The 17,269-nt window shown below is 51.3% G+C and overlaps 1 protein-coding gene and 2 non-coding genes across 3 annotated transcripts; 1 reads left to right on the top strand and 2 right to left on the bottom strand.

The window, feature by feature from the left end:
- Positions 1 to 1,052: 1,052 nt before the first annotated feature.
- LOC115934899 (U2 spliceosomal RNA) lies at positions 1,053 to 1,244 on the bottom strand. Its single transcript, XR_004070632.1, has one exon. It is a non-coding gene; the product is annotated as a U2 spliceosomal RNA (small nuclear RNA).
- Positions 1,245 to 9,801: 8,557 nt separating this feature from the next.
- Positions 9,802 to 9,905, bottom strand: LOC115934798 (U6 spliceosomal RNA). Its single transcript, XR_008680430.1, has one exon. It is a non-coding gene; the product is annotated as a U6 spliceosomal RNA (small nuclear RNA).
- A 2,837-nt stretch (positions 9,906 to 12,742) lies between these two features.
- ARL4D (ARF like GTPase 4D) lies at positions 12,743 to 14,728 on the top strand. The gene is made up of 2 exons (XM_031011627.2): positions 12,743 to 12,897; positions 13,461 to 14,728. Exon 2 carries the CDS (start codon positions 13,533 to 13,535, stop codon positions 14,136 to 14,138), a length of 606 nt encoding a protein of 201 aa, XP_030867487.1. The 5' UTR covers positions 12,743 to 12,897; positions 13,461 to 13,532; the 3' UTR covers positions 14,139 to 14,728.
- Positions 14,729 to 17,269: the final 2,541 nt, after the last annotated feature.

The raw sequence follows: 17,269 nt of genomic DNA, 5'->3' as shown, positions 1-17,269 counted from the left end.
TGGGATTACAGGCATGAGCCACAGTGCCCGGACTGAAGATAGCCTTTAGAGAAAGAAGCAGCGGGTAGTTTTGCCAAGACAAGATTTCTGGAGTTTGGAAAGGGTGAGAGATTGGGTCAGCAAAAGACACATTCCGATCTTTATGCTGGGATGCAATTTATAGATACAGGGATGAGACCCAGAAGAGCTGGGAGAGATTTGTCATCATGGTTGCAAGGCAACTGCCGGTGGCTGATCCCGTAAAGGATACACATACCTAGAACGGAGCCTAAAGAAGCATCAAGCATGAAGGGTGGAGCCACGATGCTTGGACTCGAGTTCTGCTCCTGTGCATTCCTCGGTAACTTAAACTACCTGTGCCTCGATTTTTCCTGGGGAAAAAAGGAAGTTTGTAGCCAGTACATTGGTGCCTGCCTTAAAGTAGAACTACTCCACGGGCTGAAGAGGAAGTTCAGCTGGGCGTAGTGGCTCACACCTGTAATCCCAGCAATCTGGGAGGCCCAGGCAGGTGGATCACCTGAGGTCAGGAGTTCGAGACCAGCCTGGCCAACATGGTGAAACCCCGTTTCTACTAAAAATACAAAAATTAGCTGGGCACGGTGGCGGGTGCCTGTAATCCCAGATACTCGGGGGGCTGAGGCAGGAGCATTGCCTGAACTCGGGAGGCAGAGGTTGCAGTGAGCCGAGATGGTGCTGTTGCACTCCAGCCTGGGCACCAAGAGCTAAACTCCATCTCAAAAACAAAAAACAAAAAACAAACAAACAAACAAACAAAAAGAGTAAGTTCAAGTCCAGCCTGGGCAACACACCACTGGAATCCATCCCTTTGAAAGGTCATCACCCCTCCACAGCCAAGCTGAGATTTAAAGCACTCCAAGTAAAGTCGAACATGTTCCCTACTCGGAAATGAATATTCTTGTTTTGGGTCCTAAGATACTCTCCATAAATCATGAACCTTATGATACTTAAAGGAGTAAGAAAACCTACCAAATATCCTAAACTACCCGGCGCAGTCTTTTCTTTCTAACCTTGCAAACAGGTTGTATCCCAGGAGAGGGAGCCCCATTCCTGGAGGTACTGCAATACCAGGTCCATGCGTGGAGTGGACAGAGCAAGCTCCTATTTCATCTCCCTGCTCCAAAAATCCATCTAAAATAATTGTCCTCGGATAGAGGAAGTATCAGATATTAAACTGATAAGAACAGATACTACACTTGATCTTAGCCAAAAGGACGAGAAGCGATGTCGTCGCCTTCCTCCCTGCGATCACCGTCCCACTCTCATCCACATTCAAGACGCGGTGAGAGCCCCAGCCTCGCTCCTTGCCTCATTCACTTTGTCTCGTCCACACCAATATTGACGCCATTACACACTCGGGCTGATTTCTTATTCTCCACGTTTTAAAAGAAAAATCTGCCAGGCGCAGTGGCTCACGCCAGTAATCCTAGCACTTTGGGAGGCCGAGGCGGGTGGATCACAAGGTCAGGAGATCGAGACCATTCTGGCAAACACGGAGAAATCCCGTCTCGACTCAGGAGCTCGAGACCAGCCTGGGGAACATGGTGAAACCCCATCTCTACTAAAAATACAAAAAAATTAGCCGGGCGTGCCGGGCGCGGTGACTCACGCCTGTAATCCCAGCACTTTAGGAGGCCGAGGCAGGTGGATCACGAGGTCAGGAGATCGAGACCATTCTGGATAACACGGAGAAACCCCGTCTCTACTAAAAATACAAAAATTAGCCGGGCGTGGTGGCACGTGCCTGTAGTCCCAGCCACTTGGGAGGCTGATGCAGGAGAATCTCTTGAACCTGGGAGTCCGAGGTTGCAGTGAGCCAAGATTGCGCTACTACACTCCAGCCTGGGCGACAGAGTGAGACTCCATCTAAAAAAAAAACAAAAACAAAAAAACAAAAATTAGTCAGGCGTGGTGTCGCGCGCCTGTAATCCCAGCTACTAGGGAGGCTGGGCAGGAGAATCACTTGAACCCGGGAGGCGGAGGTTGCAGTGAACCGAGATCGCGCCACTGCACTCCAGCCTGGGCGACAGAGCGAGACTCTGTCTCAAAACAACAACAACAACAACAACAACAACACAAAAACCAAGAGAAATCTTACACCAGTTCTAGTTCCGGGGTTTCCGGGCTTTCATTTCGAATTTGCATGCCCTGCCCTTTCCCAGGAGGCGTGGCCACCGCGGTTGACTCCACCCCCGGGCCCGCCTCCAGCTAAGGAGCCGCGGCTGGGCTAGGGGCGACTTCCTTGTTTGTATGAGCGAAAAGACTGAACCAAAAGAGACAGGGGGTGAAAACAAGATAGGTCTGTGGAAGAGACCTGTAGGCGGAGAGCGGTCCCTATTTTCCTGGAGAAAGAAGAGTCGCAAGATATCATCACAACGGGAAACCAGGCTGCGCTGGATCTTTACGTCGTCACCAGTGGGCGGGGAGACCAGCCTCGTACCCACTGGACAACGGGCCCATTCCGAGTCAGGGAAGCAGAAGGCCTGGAGGAGCTTCGGGGAGCAGGGGCTGGAGTTCCTCTGCCAGGCAGGAGGCTGACACCAGACACCCGGCAGAGGGAGGCGGCGCATGGACGGCGAGGGCCCAGCAAGGATTCTCCCCAGCCCCTGTGCCTGCGTCTCCCGTGGCTTCTCTGCGCGGACCGTGTCCTGTGCTGTGTAGGGAAAGCTACCTCTCTGCTTGGGACGTGGATTCCTTTCACCTGCTCCTCGCCTGGCTACTTCTGACGCAGGTTGTCAGGACTCCGCTTGGGTGTCACCCGTCCAGGAAGCCTCCCTTAATTAAGGGCCCTCGGCACCCACCCCATATGTGATTAGCAGCCCTCCTGTGTATTTCATCGCACCCCCGTTGTTTATATCAACTACTCCACTCACCACCCTTCTGGGCAACCCTTTATCTCCCTCTCTGAAATCCGATCGCTGAGGGCTGGGACCCTCATCAGTACTTATCCCCGTTTCCCTGCGCTAGTCTAATTAGTGCCTGGCAAGTTGAAGGCGCTCAGTAAACGTTTGTGGAGCGAAGAAACGACGGATAGGGCGTAATAAGCACGACACACGCAATCAGAGAGAACGCAGTTAGGAGACTATTGGCCCGGGGCAGGCGTGAAGGGGGAAGATCGGGCTCGGGGTGGGAGGACACCAGAGGGCGGGGTGACTGTCGGGGTGCTCTGGAGGAAGATGGGCGTCAAGGCCCCCAGCAAGGTTGGGATAAATTTTCTCTCTGAGGCACAGACTGCCGCCTGTAGCGTCAGCATTTACCATTCCCGTCCTCCTTCCTAACACAACAGTTGAGATGAGAGTTTATGGCTCTTTTATTTGATTTCAGAAAAGCAAGAAGGTATCATAGATCCGATAGTGACAGTCAGTCATGCTCCCCCTGCAGGATGGAAAGCCGGATGGCAGGGATTGCCTGGTGAACAACTAGGTCAAAAAATATAAACTGTGCCTTTCCCAATGCCAGCCTCGGGTCCGAGGGCTCTACGTGCATTATCTCTTTTAGTTCACTCGACAGCCCTAAGAGATAGGCGTTATTATTAGCCACGGCCAGGATTAGGGTGAGGTCAGTCCTCTAGGTTCGAATTTCAGGGGGTAATCCTCCAGAACCCTTCAGTAATCAAAATAAATAATAGTTCAATGCAATATATCTTATCTCGATTATACAATAAGCCATTTATCTGGATTGCTGAGTCTTTTGGTGCCCCCTTATTTTTTTTTAACCTCTCAGCAGGTGTTTCCCTCATTTCACTTTACCCCAATCTCCACCGTGTCATTGTCATCTCCATTCTATTACCCTGTGAAGTGCAATATGGCAGCCACCCACCTCGGCCTCCCAAAGTGCCGAGATTATAGGCGTGAGCCACTGCGCCTGGCCTGTCTGTCTGTCTGTCTATCTATCTATCTATTCTTTTTTCTGAGACGGAGTCTCGCACTGTCGCCCGGGCTGGAGTGCAGTGGCGCTATCTCAGCTCACTGCAACCTCCGCCTCCCGGGTTTAAGCGACTCTCCTGCGTCAGCCTCCCAAGTAGCTGGGACTACAGGTGCGTGCCACCACACCGGACTGATTTTTTATATTTTTAGTAGAGACGGGGTTTCACCGTGTTAGCCAGGATGGTATCCATCTCCTGACCTCGTGATCCGCCTGCCTTGGCCTCCCAAAGTGCTGGGATTACAGGCATGATCCACCGCGCCTGGCCATATCTATCTGTATTTTGAGACAAGGTTTCCCTCTGTTGTCCAGGCTGGAGTGCAGTGTTACAATCACGGTTCACTCACCATACACCAAGATAAATGCCAAGTGGGCCAAAGATTTCAAAGTGAAAAAAATGGAACTATAAAAGTATATAAGGGCCAAGGCCAGGCGCGGTGGCTCACGCCTGTTATCCCAGCACTTTGGGAGGCCGAGGAGGGCAGATTACGACGTCAGGAGTCAGAGACCAGCCTGGCCAATGTAGTGAAACCCCATCTCTACTAAAAATAAAATTAGCTGGGTGTGATGGCACGCACCCGTAGTTCCAGCTACTCAGGGGGCTGAGGCGGGAGAATCGCTTGAACTCGGAGGTGGAGGTTGCAGTGAGCCAAGACCATGCCACTGCCCTCCAGCCTGGGTGACAGAGTGTGACTCTGTCTCAAAAAAAAAATATATATGAGGGCCAAGCACGGTGGTTCATGCCTGTAATTCCAGCACTTTGGGAGGCCAAGGTGGGCAGATTGCTTGAGCCCAAGAGTTTGAGACCAGCCTGGGCAATATAGCAAGACCTCGTCTCTACAAATAATTTTTAAAAATAAAAATAAAAATTGTAAAAAAAAAGACCAAAAAAAAAAGTATAGAGGACACCAGGGGTGGTGGCTCATGCCTGTAATCCCAACACTTTGGGAGGGCAAGGTGGGAAGATCACTTGAGCCCAGCAATTCAAGACCAGCCTGAACAACACAGGGATACCCTGTCTCTACAAAATAATAATAATAGGCCGGGCATGGTGGCTCATGCCTGTAATCCCAGCACTTTGGGAGGCTGAAGTGGGCGGAGCACCTGAGGTCGGGAGTTCAAGACCAGCCTGACCAACGTGGAGAAACCCCGTCTCCACTAAAAATACAAAATTAGCCAAGTGTGGTGGCGCATGCCTGTAATCCCAGCTACTGGGGAGGCCGAGGCAGGAGAATTGCTTGACCCAAGGAGGCGGAGGTTGTGGTGAGGTGAGATGGTACCATTGCACTCCAGCCTGGGCAACAAGAGCAAAACTGTCTCAAAAAAAAAAAAAAAAATAGGCCGGGCACTGTGGCTCACGCCTGTAATCCCAGCACTTTGGGAAGCCGTGGCCGAGGTGGGCGGATCACGAAGTCAAGAGATCGAGACCATCCTGGTCAACATGGTGAAACCCTGTCTCTACTAAAAATACAGAAATTAGCTGGGCGTGGTGGTGCGTGCCTGTAGTCCCAGCTGCTTGGGAGGCTGAGGCAGGAGAATCGCTTGAACCTGGGAGGTGGAGGTTGCAGGGAGCTGAGGTGGTACCATTGCACTCCAGCCTGGGTGACAGAGCGAGACTCCATCTCAAAAATAAAATAAATAAATAAATAAATAAATAAATAGTAATAATAAATAAAAATTAGCCAGGCATGGTGGTGTGCATCTGTGGTCTTAGCTACTTAGGCAGGCTGAGGCGGGAGCATCACTTGAGCCCCGGAGGTTGAGACCAGCCTGAGCAACATAGTGAGACACCATCACTATTAAAAGGAAAAAATGTAGTAAAATATGAAGCTTTTTTCTTTCTTCTTCTCTCTCTCTCCACTTGTCACCATGTTTTTCACTTTCTATTTCATGATCACACTCCTCAGGCACAGGACAGAGGTAGGAGAGTGCAGACTCTTGCAGGAGTCCAGAGGCCCTCTGTCCCACAACTTAGGATGGTCCCTGTGACCTCAAAACTCACTAGTCAAGTAGGAGGTCTGAGCTCCCAGTGGAGTAACCAGCCATCCAGTTTGCTAGGGGATTAGGGGTTTCCTGGAATATGGGACTTTGAGAACTAAAACTGGCAAAGTTCCAGGTGATCAGGGAGAGTTGGTTACCCTAGAGCTCTGGGCTGTGCCAGACCTCAGAGTGGGTTCCAAATTTTGGGGGAAATGAGAACAACCATCCTGACATAGTTCACAGGTGGCTTTCCCCAAGGGTGGCACATGCTGAAAGGATGCAGTCAGGGGGATGCAGCTGGTCTTCGGTGGTCTCTGGAGCCCACAGGGAGGCAAAGGAGCCCCCCCACCCCAAGAACTATAGGCTTATTGCCTTTCGCACACCAAGTCCCAAGAGCCCCTAACACCTCTTTCGACCATCAAGGCCCTCATTCTGCTCCTCAGGAAGTCCTGGCACCCAGGCCATGAAATCTGGCTTTGAGACTGACATTCTTGCTGAGACTGGGGTATTCTCCCTTTACCCATATCTAACAGCCTGTGAGTTTCCTTTTGTGTCCAATAAGGGCTAATCCTGGGTGGTCTATGACTGCCTGTCTGCAAGGTCACAGAAGGACGTGACCTCCATCTGCTGTTGCTTTCCTGATGGCTCCCTTGGTCTCCTGCAAGTTCTCCAATGCCAGCTTAGTCCTTGTTCAACTCTACGTTTTCTGGAGAGAACCCTTCTTGGCACTGTCACCTCTGTTGAGATAACTCTCCTCCAAATCTCCAGCCCCCTTCTCTAGCCACCCCTAGACATTCTTCTTGGGAATCCCCATCCCCAGGCTGTCCGAATTCCCTCTGGCCTCTCAGTCCTTGGATGCTGAGGGCCACTCCCTTTTACTTCCTCAAGTCCTTACTTTCCTTGGCTTCAGGCACTTGCAGCTTTGTGGCCTTTTAAAGTCCTGTGGTTTTCCTTCTACCTCTCCAGATGCTGCTTCTCCATCTTTCACTTCATTTCCCTGCCTTGAATGTGGAGATGCTCATGACAGTGTTATGGAACCACTTTCCTCCTCTCACCCCATTGCTCCCTGGGGAATTCCACCCATCTCAGGACTCTTTTCTCACTGACCACCCAAGGCCACTCCTCCAACTAAGGCCTCCCCTGAGCTCCAGGCTCCTGAGCAAATGGACTCTGGATATTTGTCCCCACGTGGATAGCCTGCAGACATTACACCATGGCTGCAACTGAGCTCTTGAAAACCTTCCCAAGGCCGAGCACCGTGGCTCTTGCCTGTAATCCCAGCACTTTGAGAGGCCGAGGCAGGTAGATTGCTTGAGCCAAGTTTGAGACCAGCCTGAGCAACGTGGTGAAACCCCGTCTCTACTAAAAATACCAAAATTAGCCGGGCATGGTGGCACACACCTGTAATCCCAGCTACTCGGGAGGCTGAGGCAGGAGAATCGCTTGAACCCGGGATGTGGAGGTTGCAGTGAGCCAAGATCATGCCCTCCAGCCTGGGCGAAAGAGCAAGACTCCACCTCAAAAAAAAAAAAAAAAAAAAAATTAGCTGGGTGTTGTGGTGGGAGCCTGTAAGTCCCAGCTACTCAGGAGGCTGATGTGGGAGGATCACTGAAGCCCAGGATATGGAGGTTGCAGTGAGCTGAGATCACACCATTGCACTCCAGCCTAGGTCATAGAGTAAGACCCTCTCTAGGAAAAAAAAAAAAAAAATCTTCCCCACCCTGCAGCCCTCTCCTGCCTGCCTCAGTGTTCCCTGGACCTATTAGACCCTCTGTAAATACATGGAAAATGTCATCAAAATTAGAGTTTCTGCTCAAATAGTGTTCATCTTAATTTGGTATCACACACACACTAAAAACTTGAAGAGGGTGTATTTTCTACCTCCAACCTGAAACTGTAGGAAAGGCCCTGTCTGAAAGGAGACTTCGGGAGCCGACAAAGGAACCTGAATAACTTCATCCACTAAGACTCCGCTTTTCTTCACCAATCAGGCGGTGACAAATACATCCACCAGGGGGCAGCATCTACTTATTTCTAGCCCCTGGCTCCACCCTAGGCCTTGATTTTGGGGTGGTTGCCAGGGAAAGAGTTCCTGGTTGGGGAGAAGGGTATCTTTGGGGCCCTTTCGCACATTTTTGCCCCACACTCATACTTAGCGATAGGTTGGGTTTTCTCCATTTTGTTCATGAGGAAACAGAACTGGGATTTGAAAAATGGGCCTTCGTGATTGCCGAGCTGATAACTGCTCCGTGGCGTCCATTCCCCCACCCCACCCCCTACTCCTGCAGACTCCTCTTTCCCTCGTTTGTTCACGAAGACAAGTACTTGGTTAAGATGCTGCAGAGACAAGGATGTTCTCAGCCACTTCCTAGAAGAGCTCCACCCATCCTCCTACCCTCCCTTACTTCAGAGCATGGGCTGTTATGGGGAAACGACCTGGAGACATCTAAAGCCCCTCATTACAGGATGAGGAAACCGAGGCTCCTAGGTGGGGAAGTTACTTTTTTTTGAGACGGAGTCTCGCTCTGTCGCCCACGCTGGAGTGCAGTGGCGCAATTTGGCTCACTGCAACCTCCGCCTTCCCGGTTCCAGCTACTCTCCTGCTTCAGCCTCCGGAGTAGCTGGGACTACAGGCGTGCGCCACCACGCCCTGCTAATTTTTTTGTATTTTTAGTAGAGACGGGGTTTCACCATGTTGGCCAGGCTGGTCTTGAATTCCTAACTTCAGGTGATCCATCAGCCTCGGCCACCCAAAGTGTTGGCATTATAGGCGCGAGCCACTGCGCCCGGCCGGAAGTGGCTTTTTAGTTTTTCAAGTCACTCTACTAGTGAGGAATGGAAGGATGGGACTCACGCACTGAATCTCAGTCCGGTGTTCCAGCATGTCCTAAGGGCAACCTCTCTCTCCAGTGTCATCCCCATTTTTGGTCCTTGTTTTTCTCCTTTAAGTTCCTCCTCTCCAATAAAGCCCTGAGAGTTCTATACTACTCAGACACTGCCTAGAAATGCAGGGTTTGTAGGAATTCCTGGCCAACCCAGTATCAACAGAACCCCCAAGGGCCCAAGGACCCCAGGCTGGGAAACTCCCACGCTAAGGGTGGAGGTTTGGTTCTCATACTCAGGGAGCCCTCTGAGTACATTTATTCCATCATGCATTCATTAATTCACACAAGATTTTCTGACTGCCTATGTGTGCCAGGCATGGTGCTGGGCATGGTAGAGCTACAGATAAGAACCAGCTGCTGCCCTTGATCACTTAGTCTGGTGGAGGAGACAGCTCTGAGGAAGAATGATGCTTATCTGACTCTGTGTCACTTAAACCTTGGCTCAGCGTCGCCGCTTTGAAACTTTCTCCTGCACACTCTTTCACCAATCTAAAGTAGTTCTCTAGCCACATGTGGTGGCACGCACCTGTAATCCCAGCTACTCAGGAGTCTGAGGCGGAGGATCTCTTGAACCAAAGAGTTCAAGGCTGCAGTAAGCTATGGTCTCGCCACTGCACTCCAGCCTGGGTGACAGAGTGAGACCTTGTCTTTAAAAAAAAAAAAAAAAAAGGCCGGGCGCGGTGGCTCATGCCTGTAATCCCAGCACTTTGGGAGGCCGAGGCGGGCGGATCACGAGGTCAGGAGATTGAGACCATCTTGGCTAACACGGTGAAACCCCGTCTCTACTAAAAATACTAAAAATTAGCTGGGCGCGGTGGCGGGCACCTGTAGTCCCAGCTACTCAGGAGGCTGAGGCAGGAAAATGGCATGAACCCGGGAGGTGGAGCTTGCAGTGAGCCGAGATAGCGCCACTGCAGTCTGCCCTGGGCAAAACAGCGAGACTCCGTCTCAAAAAAAAAAAAAAAAAAAAAAAAAAAATTTATTTTAATTTTGAAAAAATAGGGAATGCTTCATGAATTTGAAAGTCATCCATGCACGGGGCCATGCTAATTTCTGTATCGTTCAAAAAAAATGATTGCTTAATGTACAAATGTTCAGATGTTCTCTGCAGGGATTAGTGTAAGCCCATAGCTTAGTGCTACCTGGACGAGCTGGGCCCCTTTCTTTACCCCTCCCCAGCCCCACCTTCTCTTTCCCATTTGTTCATTAACACCTTCTCTGGCAAACATGAAAGACGGAAGGGTGGGGTAGGATTGTCAGTTTCATTTCCTTTATCAGATAAGTGACAATTTCTATCTTGGATGTGAGTCCCAAGATAGATTATAGGAGCCATATTAAAGAAGCTTCAAAGATTGTGGAAGAAACAAGACAACTTGTGTGTTTTCAGTTTCTGTGTGTTTTCAGTCTCATAGCCATTGTAACATTTGTTCAAAGCCAGGTTTGGCCAGTTTCTAGCTGGATGACCTTCAACAAATTACCTAACCTTTCTGTGCTTCAGTTTCTTCTTTTTAGACTAACCATACTTACTTCATGGGCTTGACTTGTGTATTAAAAAAGGAAAAGTAAGCAAAGTTCCTAGACCAGAGCCTGGCATGCAGTGGCCACTCAACAGTGCAGTGGTTCTCAACTGCTGGGCCTGCTCCGTCTTCCCCTCTCCTAACTTCACCATGCTCAGGTCTGTCTCCTGTACATTAGCTGCTGCTGCAACCTGTCACCCTCCAACTTGGGGTGTAACAAACTAATTTCCTAAGGTCTTAATCTTAGACTAATTTCCTAAGGTCTTTAGGGATTTGGGGAGGCTCCCTGCATTGCTGGGGAAACCAGGTGGCTGGTTTTGTAGTGGAGGGGGGAAAAAGGAGGTGGCAAAGCACACTGGTGACAAACAGATGGGAAGCTTATTTATCAGCACTTGATTGAGGAGGGTGGGCAGGAAAAGGCTGGGCCCTGCTGTCTGGCGGTGACTTCCCTTCTCCTTTTTCCAATCCCTCTCACACATAGCCCTTAAAAAGATTAATACTGAATTACACAATAAATAAAATAATCCACGCCTGTAAATCCCAACACTTTGGGAGGTTGAGGTGGGCGGATCACCTGAGATCGGGAGTTTGAGACCAGCCTGACCAACATGGAGGAATCCTGTCTACACTAAAAGTACAAAATTAGCCGGGCGTGGTGGCACATGCCTATAATCCCAGCTACTCGGGAGGCTGAGGCAGGAGAATTGCTTGAACCTGGGAGGTGGAGGTTGCAGTGAGCCGAGATCGCGCCATTGCACTCCAGCCTGGGTAACAAGGGCAAAATTCTGTCTCAAAAATTAATAAATAAATAAATAAATAAATAAATAAAGTTACAATTTACAATTTCATTCTTCTTTGATCGGCCCTCTTCTCTCCCCCACCTAATTGCTGTTGTCCTTTTGGTCACACTGCCCTTTGTGACATCGCCTTCCTTTCAGGGCTGCCCAGACTGTAGCAGGCTGCAGTGGCTGGGGAGACCCTACTCATTCCTGTGCCCCTCCTAACCAGTCCTAGATAGGGCTAAAGAACGTCTATAAACCTTTCCAGAAGCTTCCAGTTGACATATTCTCTCTCTCCTCTGAAATCCTACGAGTGCTATCTCATGATTTACAAAGACCCAATACATGTGCTGTCTCATTCTGTCATTGCCAGTCTTAAGTCTTAAGCCCTTTGAGGCCTGGTTCTACAGCCGAGACATCCTCTATTTCTCCACCATCTCTCTGTCTCATTCAGAGCACACAGTATGAATGAGGTCAATAAACACAGTGTTTTTTGTTTTGTTTTGTTTTGTTTTTGTTTTTTTTGAGACAGAGTCTTGCTCTGTTGCCCAGGCTGGAGTGCAATGGTGTGATCTCAGCTCACTGCAACCTCCGCCTCCCGGGTTCAAGTGATTCTCCTGCCTCAGCCTCCCGAATAGTTGCAATTACAGGCGCCCGCCACCACACCCGGCTAATTTTTGTATTTTTAGTAGAGACGGGGTTTCACCATGTTGGCCAGGCTGGTCTCGAACTCCTGACCTCAGGTGCTTCGCCCACGTCGGCCTCCCAAAATGCTGGTATTACAGGCGTGAGCTACCGTGCCCGGCCCAATAAACACATTGTTTTTTTTGTTGTTGTTTGCTTTGTTTTGAGACAGAGTCTTGCTCTGTCACCCAGGCTGGAATGCAGTGGCGCTATCTCAGCTTACTGCAACCTCCGCCTCCCAGGTTCAAGCAATTCTCCTGCCTCAGCCTCCCGAGTAGCTGGGATTACAGGCACCCGCCACCACGCCCGGCTAATTTTTGTCTTTTTATTACTGATGGGGTTTCACCCTGTTGTCCAGGCTGGTGGAACTCCTGAGCTTAAGTGATGTGCCTGCCTCAGCCTCCCAAAGTGCTGAGTTTACAGGTATGATCCACTGCGCCTAAACATACTGTTGAGTGTAACCTCAAATAAGTCATTTAACCCTTCAGGGCTTTGTGTATCTGTAAAAGGCAGACAACAGTCCCTAACAGGCTATTGCAGATAATGGGCTTAGCACTATGAAGCAGCTGTTTTATGGGGCTCCAGGTTCACATAGGTTTGACAATTGAATTATGAAAGATAAAGGAGAAAGACTTGTCAGCCTCTCCGAGTAGATCCTTTGGCCGAAGGAGTGTCCATGTGGGGTGGTATCTCGGCCTGGTGGAGGGGGATGCGATGGTGGTGAGAATACTAGGGCATTCATATCTTTCCTCCCGAGTCAAACGTTGCCAGGCACGTTCCTTTCGCCCCTCCCACCCTCCATTCCGGATTAATTCCAAGTTTAATACCAAATATTAGAGTGTGGTAGAAAAGGTCAAATAGAGCAGCCACGAATTAAGCAAACGTCCCTCCGCGTGTGGTGGGGGCTGCAGCGCCCGTAGCTCCACGCTCCGCCCCGCGGCCGCTGATTGTCCCGCGCCTTGTGACGTCACACGCGGGTTTTTAAGGCCGAACCCTAGGCAGGCTCTGCAGAGGCAGCGGTTGGAGGCGCGCTGGGTGTCTGCGGGGGTCTCGCGGGGCGGCTGCGGTGTTTCCCCGGGAAAGGCTCGAGGAGAGCGCGGCTCACGAGAGGTAAACGGACACTGCAGACCGTGCTGAGGCGGCCCCGGTGCCGGGCCGCTGGAGCTGGGGTCGGCCATCGGAGGAGGGCGGGCGGGCAGGGGAGTGTCGCGGGGCGGTGGGGCGAGGGTCGCGGAGTAAGGAAGGGCACCGTGTCAACGGCTTGGGGCTGCGGAGGGCGGGTGGGAGCCGGACTCAATCTCCGGTCTCAGCGTCTGCACCCTAACTCTTAGTTTGGGGGCACTGTCGACTTCCCCCGTCCCTCGGGGATCTTGCCTGGGGGATGGCGCCATAAGCTCTGAGAAGAGGCTCTAGAAGCCCACTGTCCATGGATCGAGCCCTCACCCCCCACTTGAGTGGCCCAGGACCTGGGAGTCTCTCTAGGTCCCATCGCCCCCCTCACGACCCCCCAGGGAGTGGGGGAACACCTCTGTTACACCTTAAAAAAAAAAAAAAGGAAAGGATTTTTAAAAATGAAGGATGGGAGGGTGATTTAGGAAGGGATCAAGAAGTTGCAAATCTTGTGTGTATTATTAAACGTCTCCTTTTTCTCCCATGACCTTTTCTTGGTTCAGATAACCCAGCTGTGCTCCCTGGAACCTTCAGTTTCAGGGCCTCCCTGCCTCTACTAGGCGCCTTAGCTCACTATGGGGAACCACTTGACTGAGATGGCGCCCACTGCCTCCTCCTTCTTGCCCCACTTCCAAGCCCTGCATGTCGTGGTCATTGGGCTGGACTCTGCTGGAAAGACCTCCCTCCTTTACCGCCTCAAGTTCAAGGAGTTTGTCCAGAGTGTCCCCACCAAAGGCTTCAACACCGAGAAGATCCGGGTGCCCCTCGGGGGATCGCGTGGCATCACCTTCCAAGTGTGGGACGTCGGGGGGCAGGAGAAGCTGCGACCACTGTGGCGCTCTTATACCCGCCGGACAGACGGTCTAGTGTTTGTGGTGGACGCTGCGGAGGCTGAGCGGCTGGAGGAGGCCAAGGTGGAGTTGCACCGAATCAGCCGGGCCTCGGACAACCAGGGCGTGCCAGTGCTGGTGCTGGCCAACAAGCAGGACCAGCCCGGGGCACTGAGCGCTGCTGAGGTGGAGAAGAGGCTGGCAGTCCGAGAGCTAGCAGCCGCCACTCTCACTCATGTGCAAGGCTGCAGCGCTGTGGACGGTCTGGGCCTGCAGCAGGGCCTGGAGCGCCTCTATGAGATGATCCTCAAGAGGAAGAAGGCAGCTCGGGGTGGCAAGAAGAGACGGTGACCCGAGCACCCCCTCCCTTTCCTCCCACCTAGTAGGGGTCTGCACACTTGGACAGCAGGGTGGGGCCAGCCTGTGACCTCTCAGTCAGACTGGGGTGCAGGACCTGTCCACCTCAACGAAGGAGAGAGGAGCATGGGGTGTCCCGTTTTGGCGCCACACTGGGGTGGGGATGGGAGATGGGATGTCTTTGCACATCTCTCTCATCCTCTCTGGAGAAGTGGGCGCTGCGGGACTGTGGAGACGTAAATGTAAACTGTGACTCTACCTCGACCCTGTTTCTTATTTTCCTTCTCTGGCTTTTTAATTGGATGTGTTTGGGGGCAGGGGGATGGAAGTGACTTGGAGAATGTGTTTGGGATGAAATAACTATCTCCCCTTCCTCTGTCCCCCAACTGGGGAGTCTCCCCAGGCTGCTTTTCTAGGAATACCAGTCACATAGTTTTTATTTTTGTGTCTGTGAAAGTGCCAAGAACCCCTCCCCACATTTGTAGAGCCATGACCCTTTTTATAAGCTGTGTGTGTCCTCTGTATTGTTGTTATTAACTGTTTTTTAGCATTTGCCTGTAAGTTATTAAAGACTGATAACTGTAGCTCTTACCTTGGTCTGGGGCATTTTCCTCTCCTTATCTTGCCCCAGAGACAATTCAAGATTTCTATATGGGGTTGTGGCGCAGGGGGAGGGAGATTTATCTTGAAGCTGAATTTGCAAAGCAAGCACTTATAAAAATTAGATTGTGTGTTATGGGATGGCTTGTGAAAATTATAGGGGGGAGTGGAAAACCCCTCAAGCTATTGCCTGATCTCCGTAGTTTTTTGGGTGGGGTCACTTCCTTTTTCTCTGATTTAACACCCCTCCCCTCATCCTCTGGGTCTTACTTGTCCCTTATATCAACTGCTCCTTGCAGATTTAACTTCAAATTTTGCTAGTCTGAGCTGCTCCTAGGTTCTTGACCTTGGTGACACCTAAGTCTATATAGGTAAGTCCTCGAAGAGCCATTCTGTTCCCATCCTCCCCACTTCCCCAGTCTTAGGTTGGTTTGATTTTTTTCCTCCTTGTAAGATGTGGTGAGAATGGAAAGTAATTCCTCCCTGGCCTTAAGTCACCTCTGTGTACTCAATCCTGCTGACTGGCTCACTGGCATGATGGCAGCGGCTGGTGCTAGGGAGGCCTGGGCTGGATTGAGCCAGCCTGGCCCTGGTGACTAAGCCATGAGTTTTCCAGCTCTGGGAATGGTAGCTCTTCTCACGAGAGGGGCAGAAGTAGTAGCTGTTTGTGCTTGGTGGCAGAGAGGACTGCTGGACATACACCCTCCAGACTCCAAGATAGAAGGGGGAAGACATAAGCCCCCAATATTTGTGGTGATTGTAAGAATAAAATGCTAACATTACAAGGGCTTGAGTGCCCCTACTCACCAGCACCAGGGCCAGCTATGTCTGATAACAGAACCCTTAGATCCTCTTAATCTTCTGGGTGGGAGCAGTGAGTAAGAACTAAGCACAAGGCCGGGCACAGTGGCTCACGCCTGTAATCCCAGCACTTTGGGAGGCTGAAGCAGGAGGATGGCTTGGGCCCAGGAGTTCAACACCAGCCTGGGCAACATAGGGAGACCATGTCTCTAAAAAAGAAAAAAAACAAGCACAATTCTTTCCAGTTGTCCAGCCCTCCAACCACCCCCTGCCACCTTTTGTGCAAACACAGAATCCCCAGAGCAGGTTCAGCGTTCACACCCTGCTTCTCCCCAACTCTGTCTCCTCTTCTCCGGAATCAGATGAAAGGACCTGGGGAGAAACAGAAGGTGCCGGCAACCCCCACTTCTGGGGAAGGTTTCCTAAAGAACTTGCTTCTTCCTACCCAGTGCTGCCAGAAGCTCAGATTTGGTCCCCTCCCCATCCCTGTAGCTGGCAGGATTGGGGTGAGTGTGCATTGATCCGGAAGGGTGCCCAAGTGTGCGTCAGTGCTAGGGCCTGCTTGACAGAACTGCTGGGCTGGTTCTGCTGGGAACATGTGCTACTTGCCCCTCCCCCAGACACACCTGCGACTCCTCTCCCAGTCTTTTTGGGGCACAGTCCTATAGCCCAAGGACAGGTTGAGGCCCCAGTCCAGGCTGGAAAGGAACTGGCCAGAACTGACCCTCTGTCCTGCCAGGAGATCTTTCCTCCCCACCCCACCCCACCCAAATTCTGCTCTTTTGTCTTAAAATCTTCAATTATATATTTTCATTTCTTGTCACTTGGTGTACTTAGGTCTCCAGATTTGGGGGAAGAGGTGCAGAGGTGTTCCCCCATCCCTAGCAGAGGGGCCTCCAAGATGTCAGCTCCTGATTCTGGCTCTTCCAACCACACTCCTTCCCTACCTGCTTAAAACAGGTATCTTCTGCTTCCCCATGCCCAGCCCTGGGGGCGGTCAGGGATCATGGTCCACAGGAGGCCTTTGAATGTCCCAGGCTCTTCCCCAGTCCCTCTGGCCTGACTGTCCAGCTGGTGGCACTAAAGGAAGATGGGGGCTTGTGTCAGAGAGAGACGGAGAAGCCAACTGCTCTGCCAGAGTAGTGGGGAGAGGGGAACACGGGAATTCTGAGTAGAAAACCACAAATTGTGGCCGGGTCAGAGTCAGGAGCTTTGGAATAATCCTCCTGCCTTGGCTCATCAAAGGGACTGGAGAGCTGGAAGGGAAGGGATCACTTCCTATCTGCAGGATGAGAGAGGGAGAGAGAACCTCTCACTCTCCAGTCCTGCCCAGAGATTCTGCATTTTGAACTCAGGGCAAGGGCAAGGAATGAAGGTGTGATCAGGATGGAGAGTGAGGTTATACTTGCCCTGTACTGGCTTCTCTATTAAGTAGGATTTCTTCGAGACCCTGGCATGGGTGCTGAGAAGCTCTTCCCTGGGGGCCAGGAGTGGTGTGGCTGAGGCTAGGTGCCTGTAAAGTTGAGGGAAACCTGCTGTAGACCCAGAGTTCCAGAGTAGAGGCTTTTTTTTTTTTTTTCCCTCTGTTACCCAGGCTGGAGTGCAGCAGTGCGATCTTGGCTCACTGCAACTTCCACCTCCCCGGTTCAAGTAATTCCCATGTCTCAGCCTCCCAAGTAGCTGGGATTACAGTCACGCACCACCATGCCTGGGTAATTTCTGTA

This window comes from Gorilla gorilla, chromosome 4 (genome assembly GCF_029281585.2).
Source record: "Gorilla gorilla gorilla isolate KB3781 chromosome 4, NHGRI_mGorGor1-v2.1_pri, whole genome shotgun sequence".
NCBI classification, from domain to species: domain Eukaryota; kingdom Metazoa; phylum Chordata; class Mammalia; order Primates; family Hominidae; genus Gorilla; species Gorilla gorilla.
The sequence above is the reverse complement of the archived record's forward strand: the minus strand, read 5'-3'. Positions and strand labels throughout refer to the sequence as shown.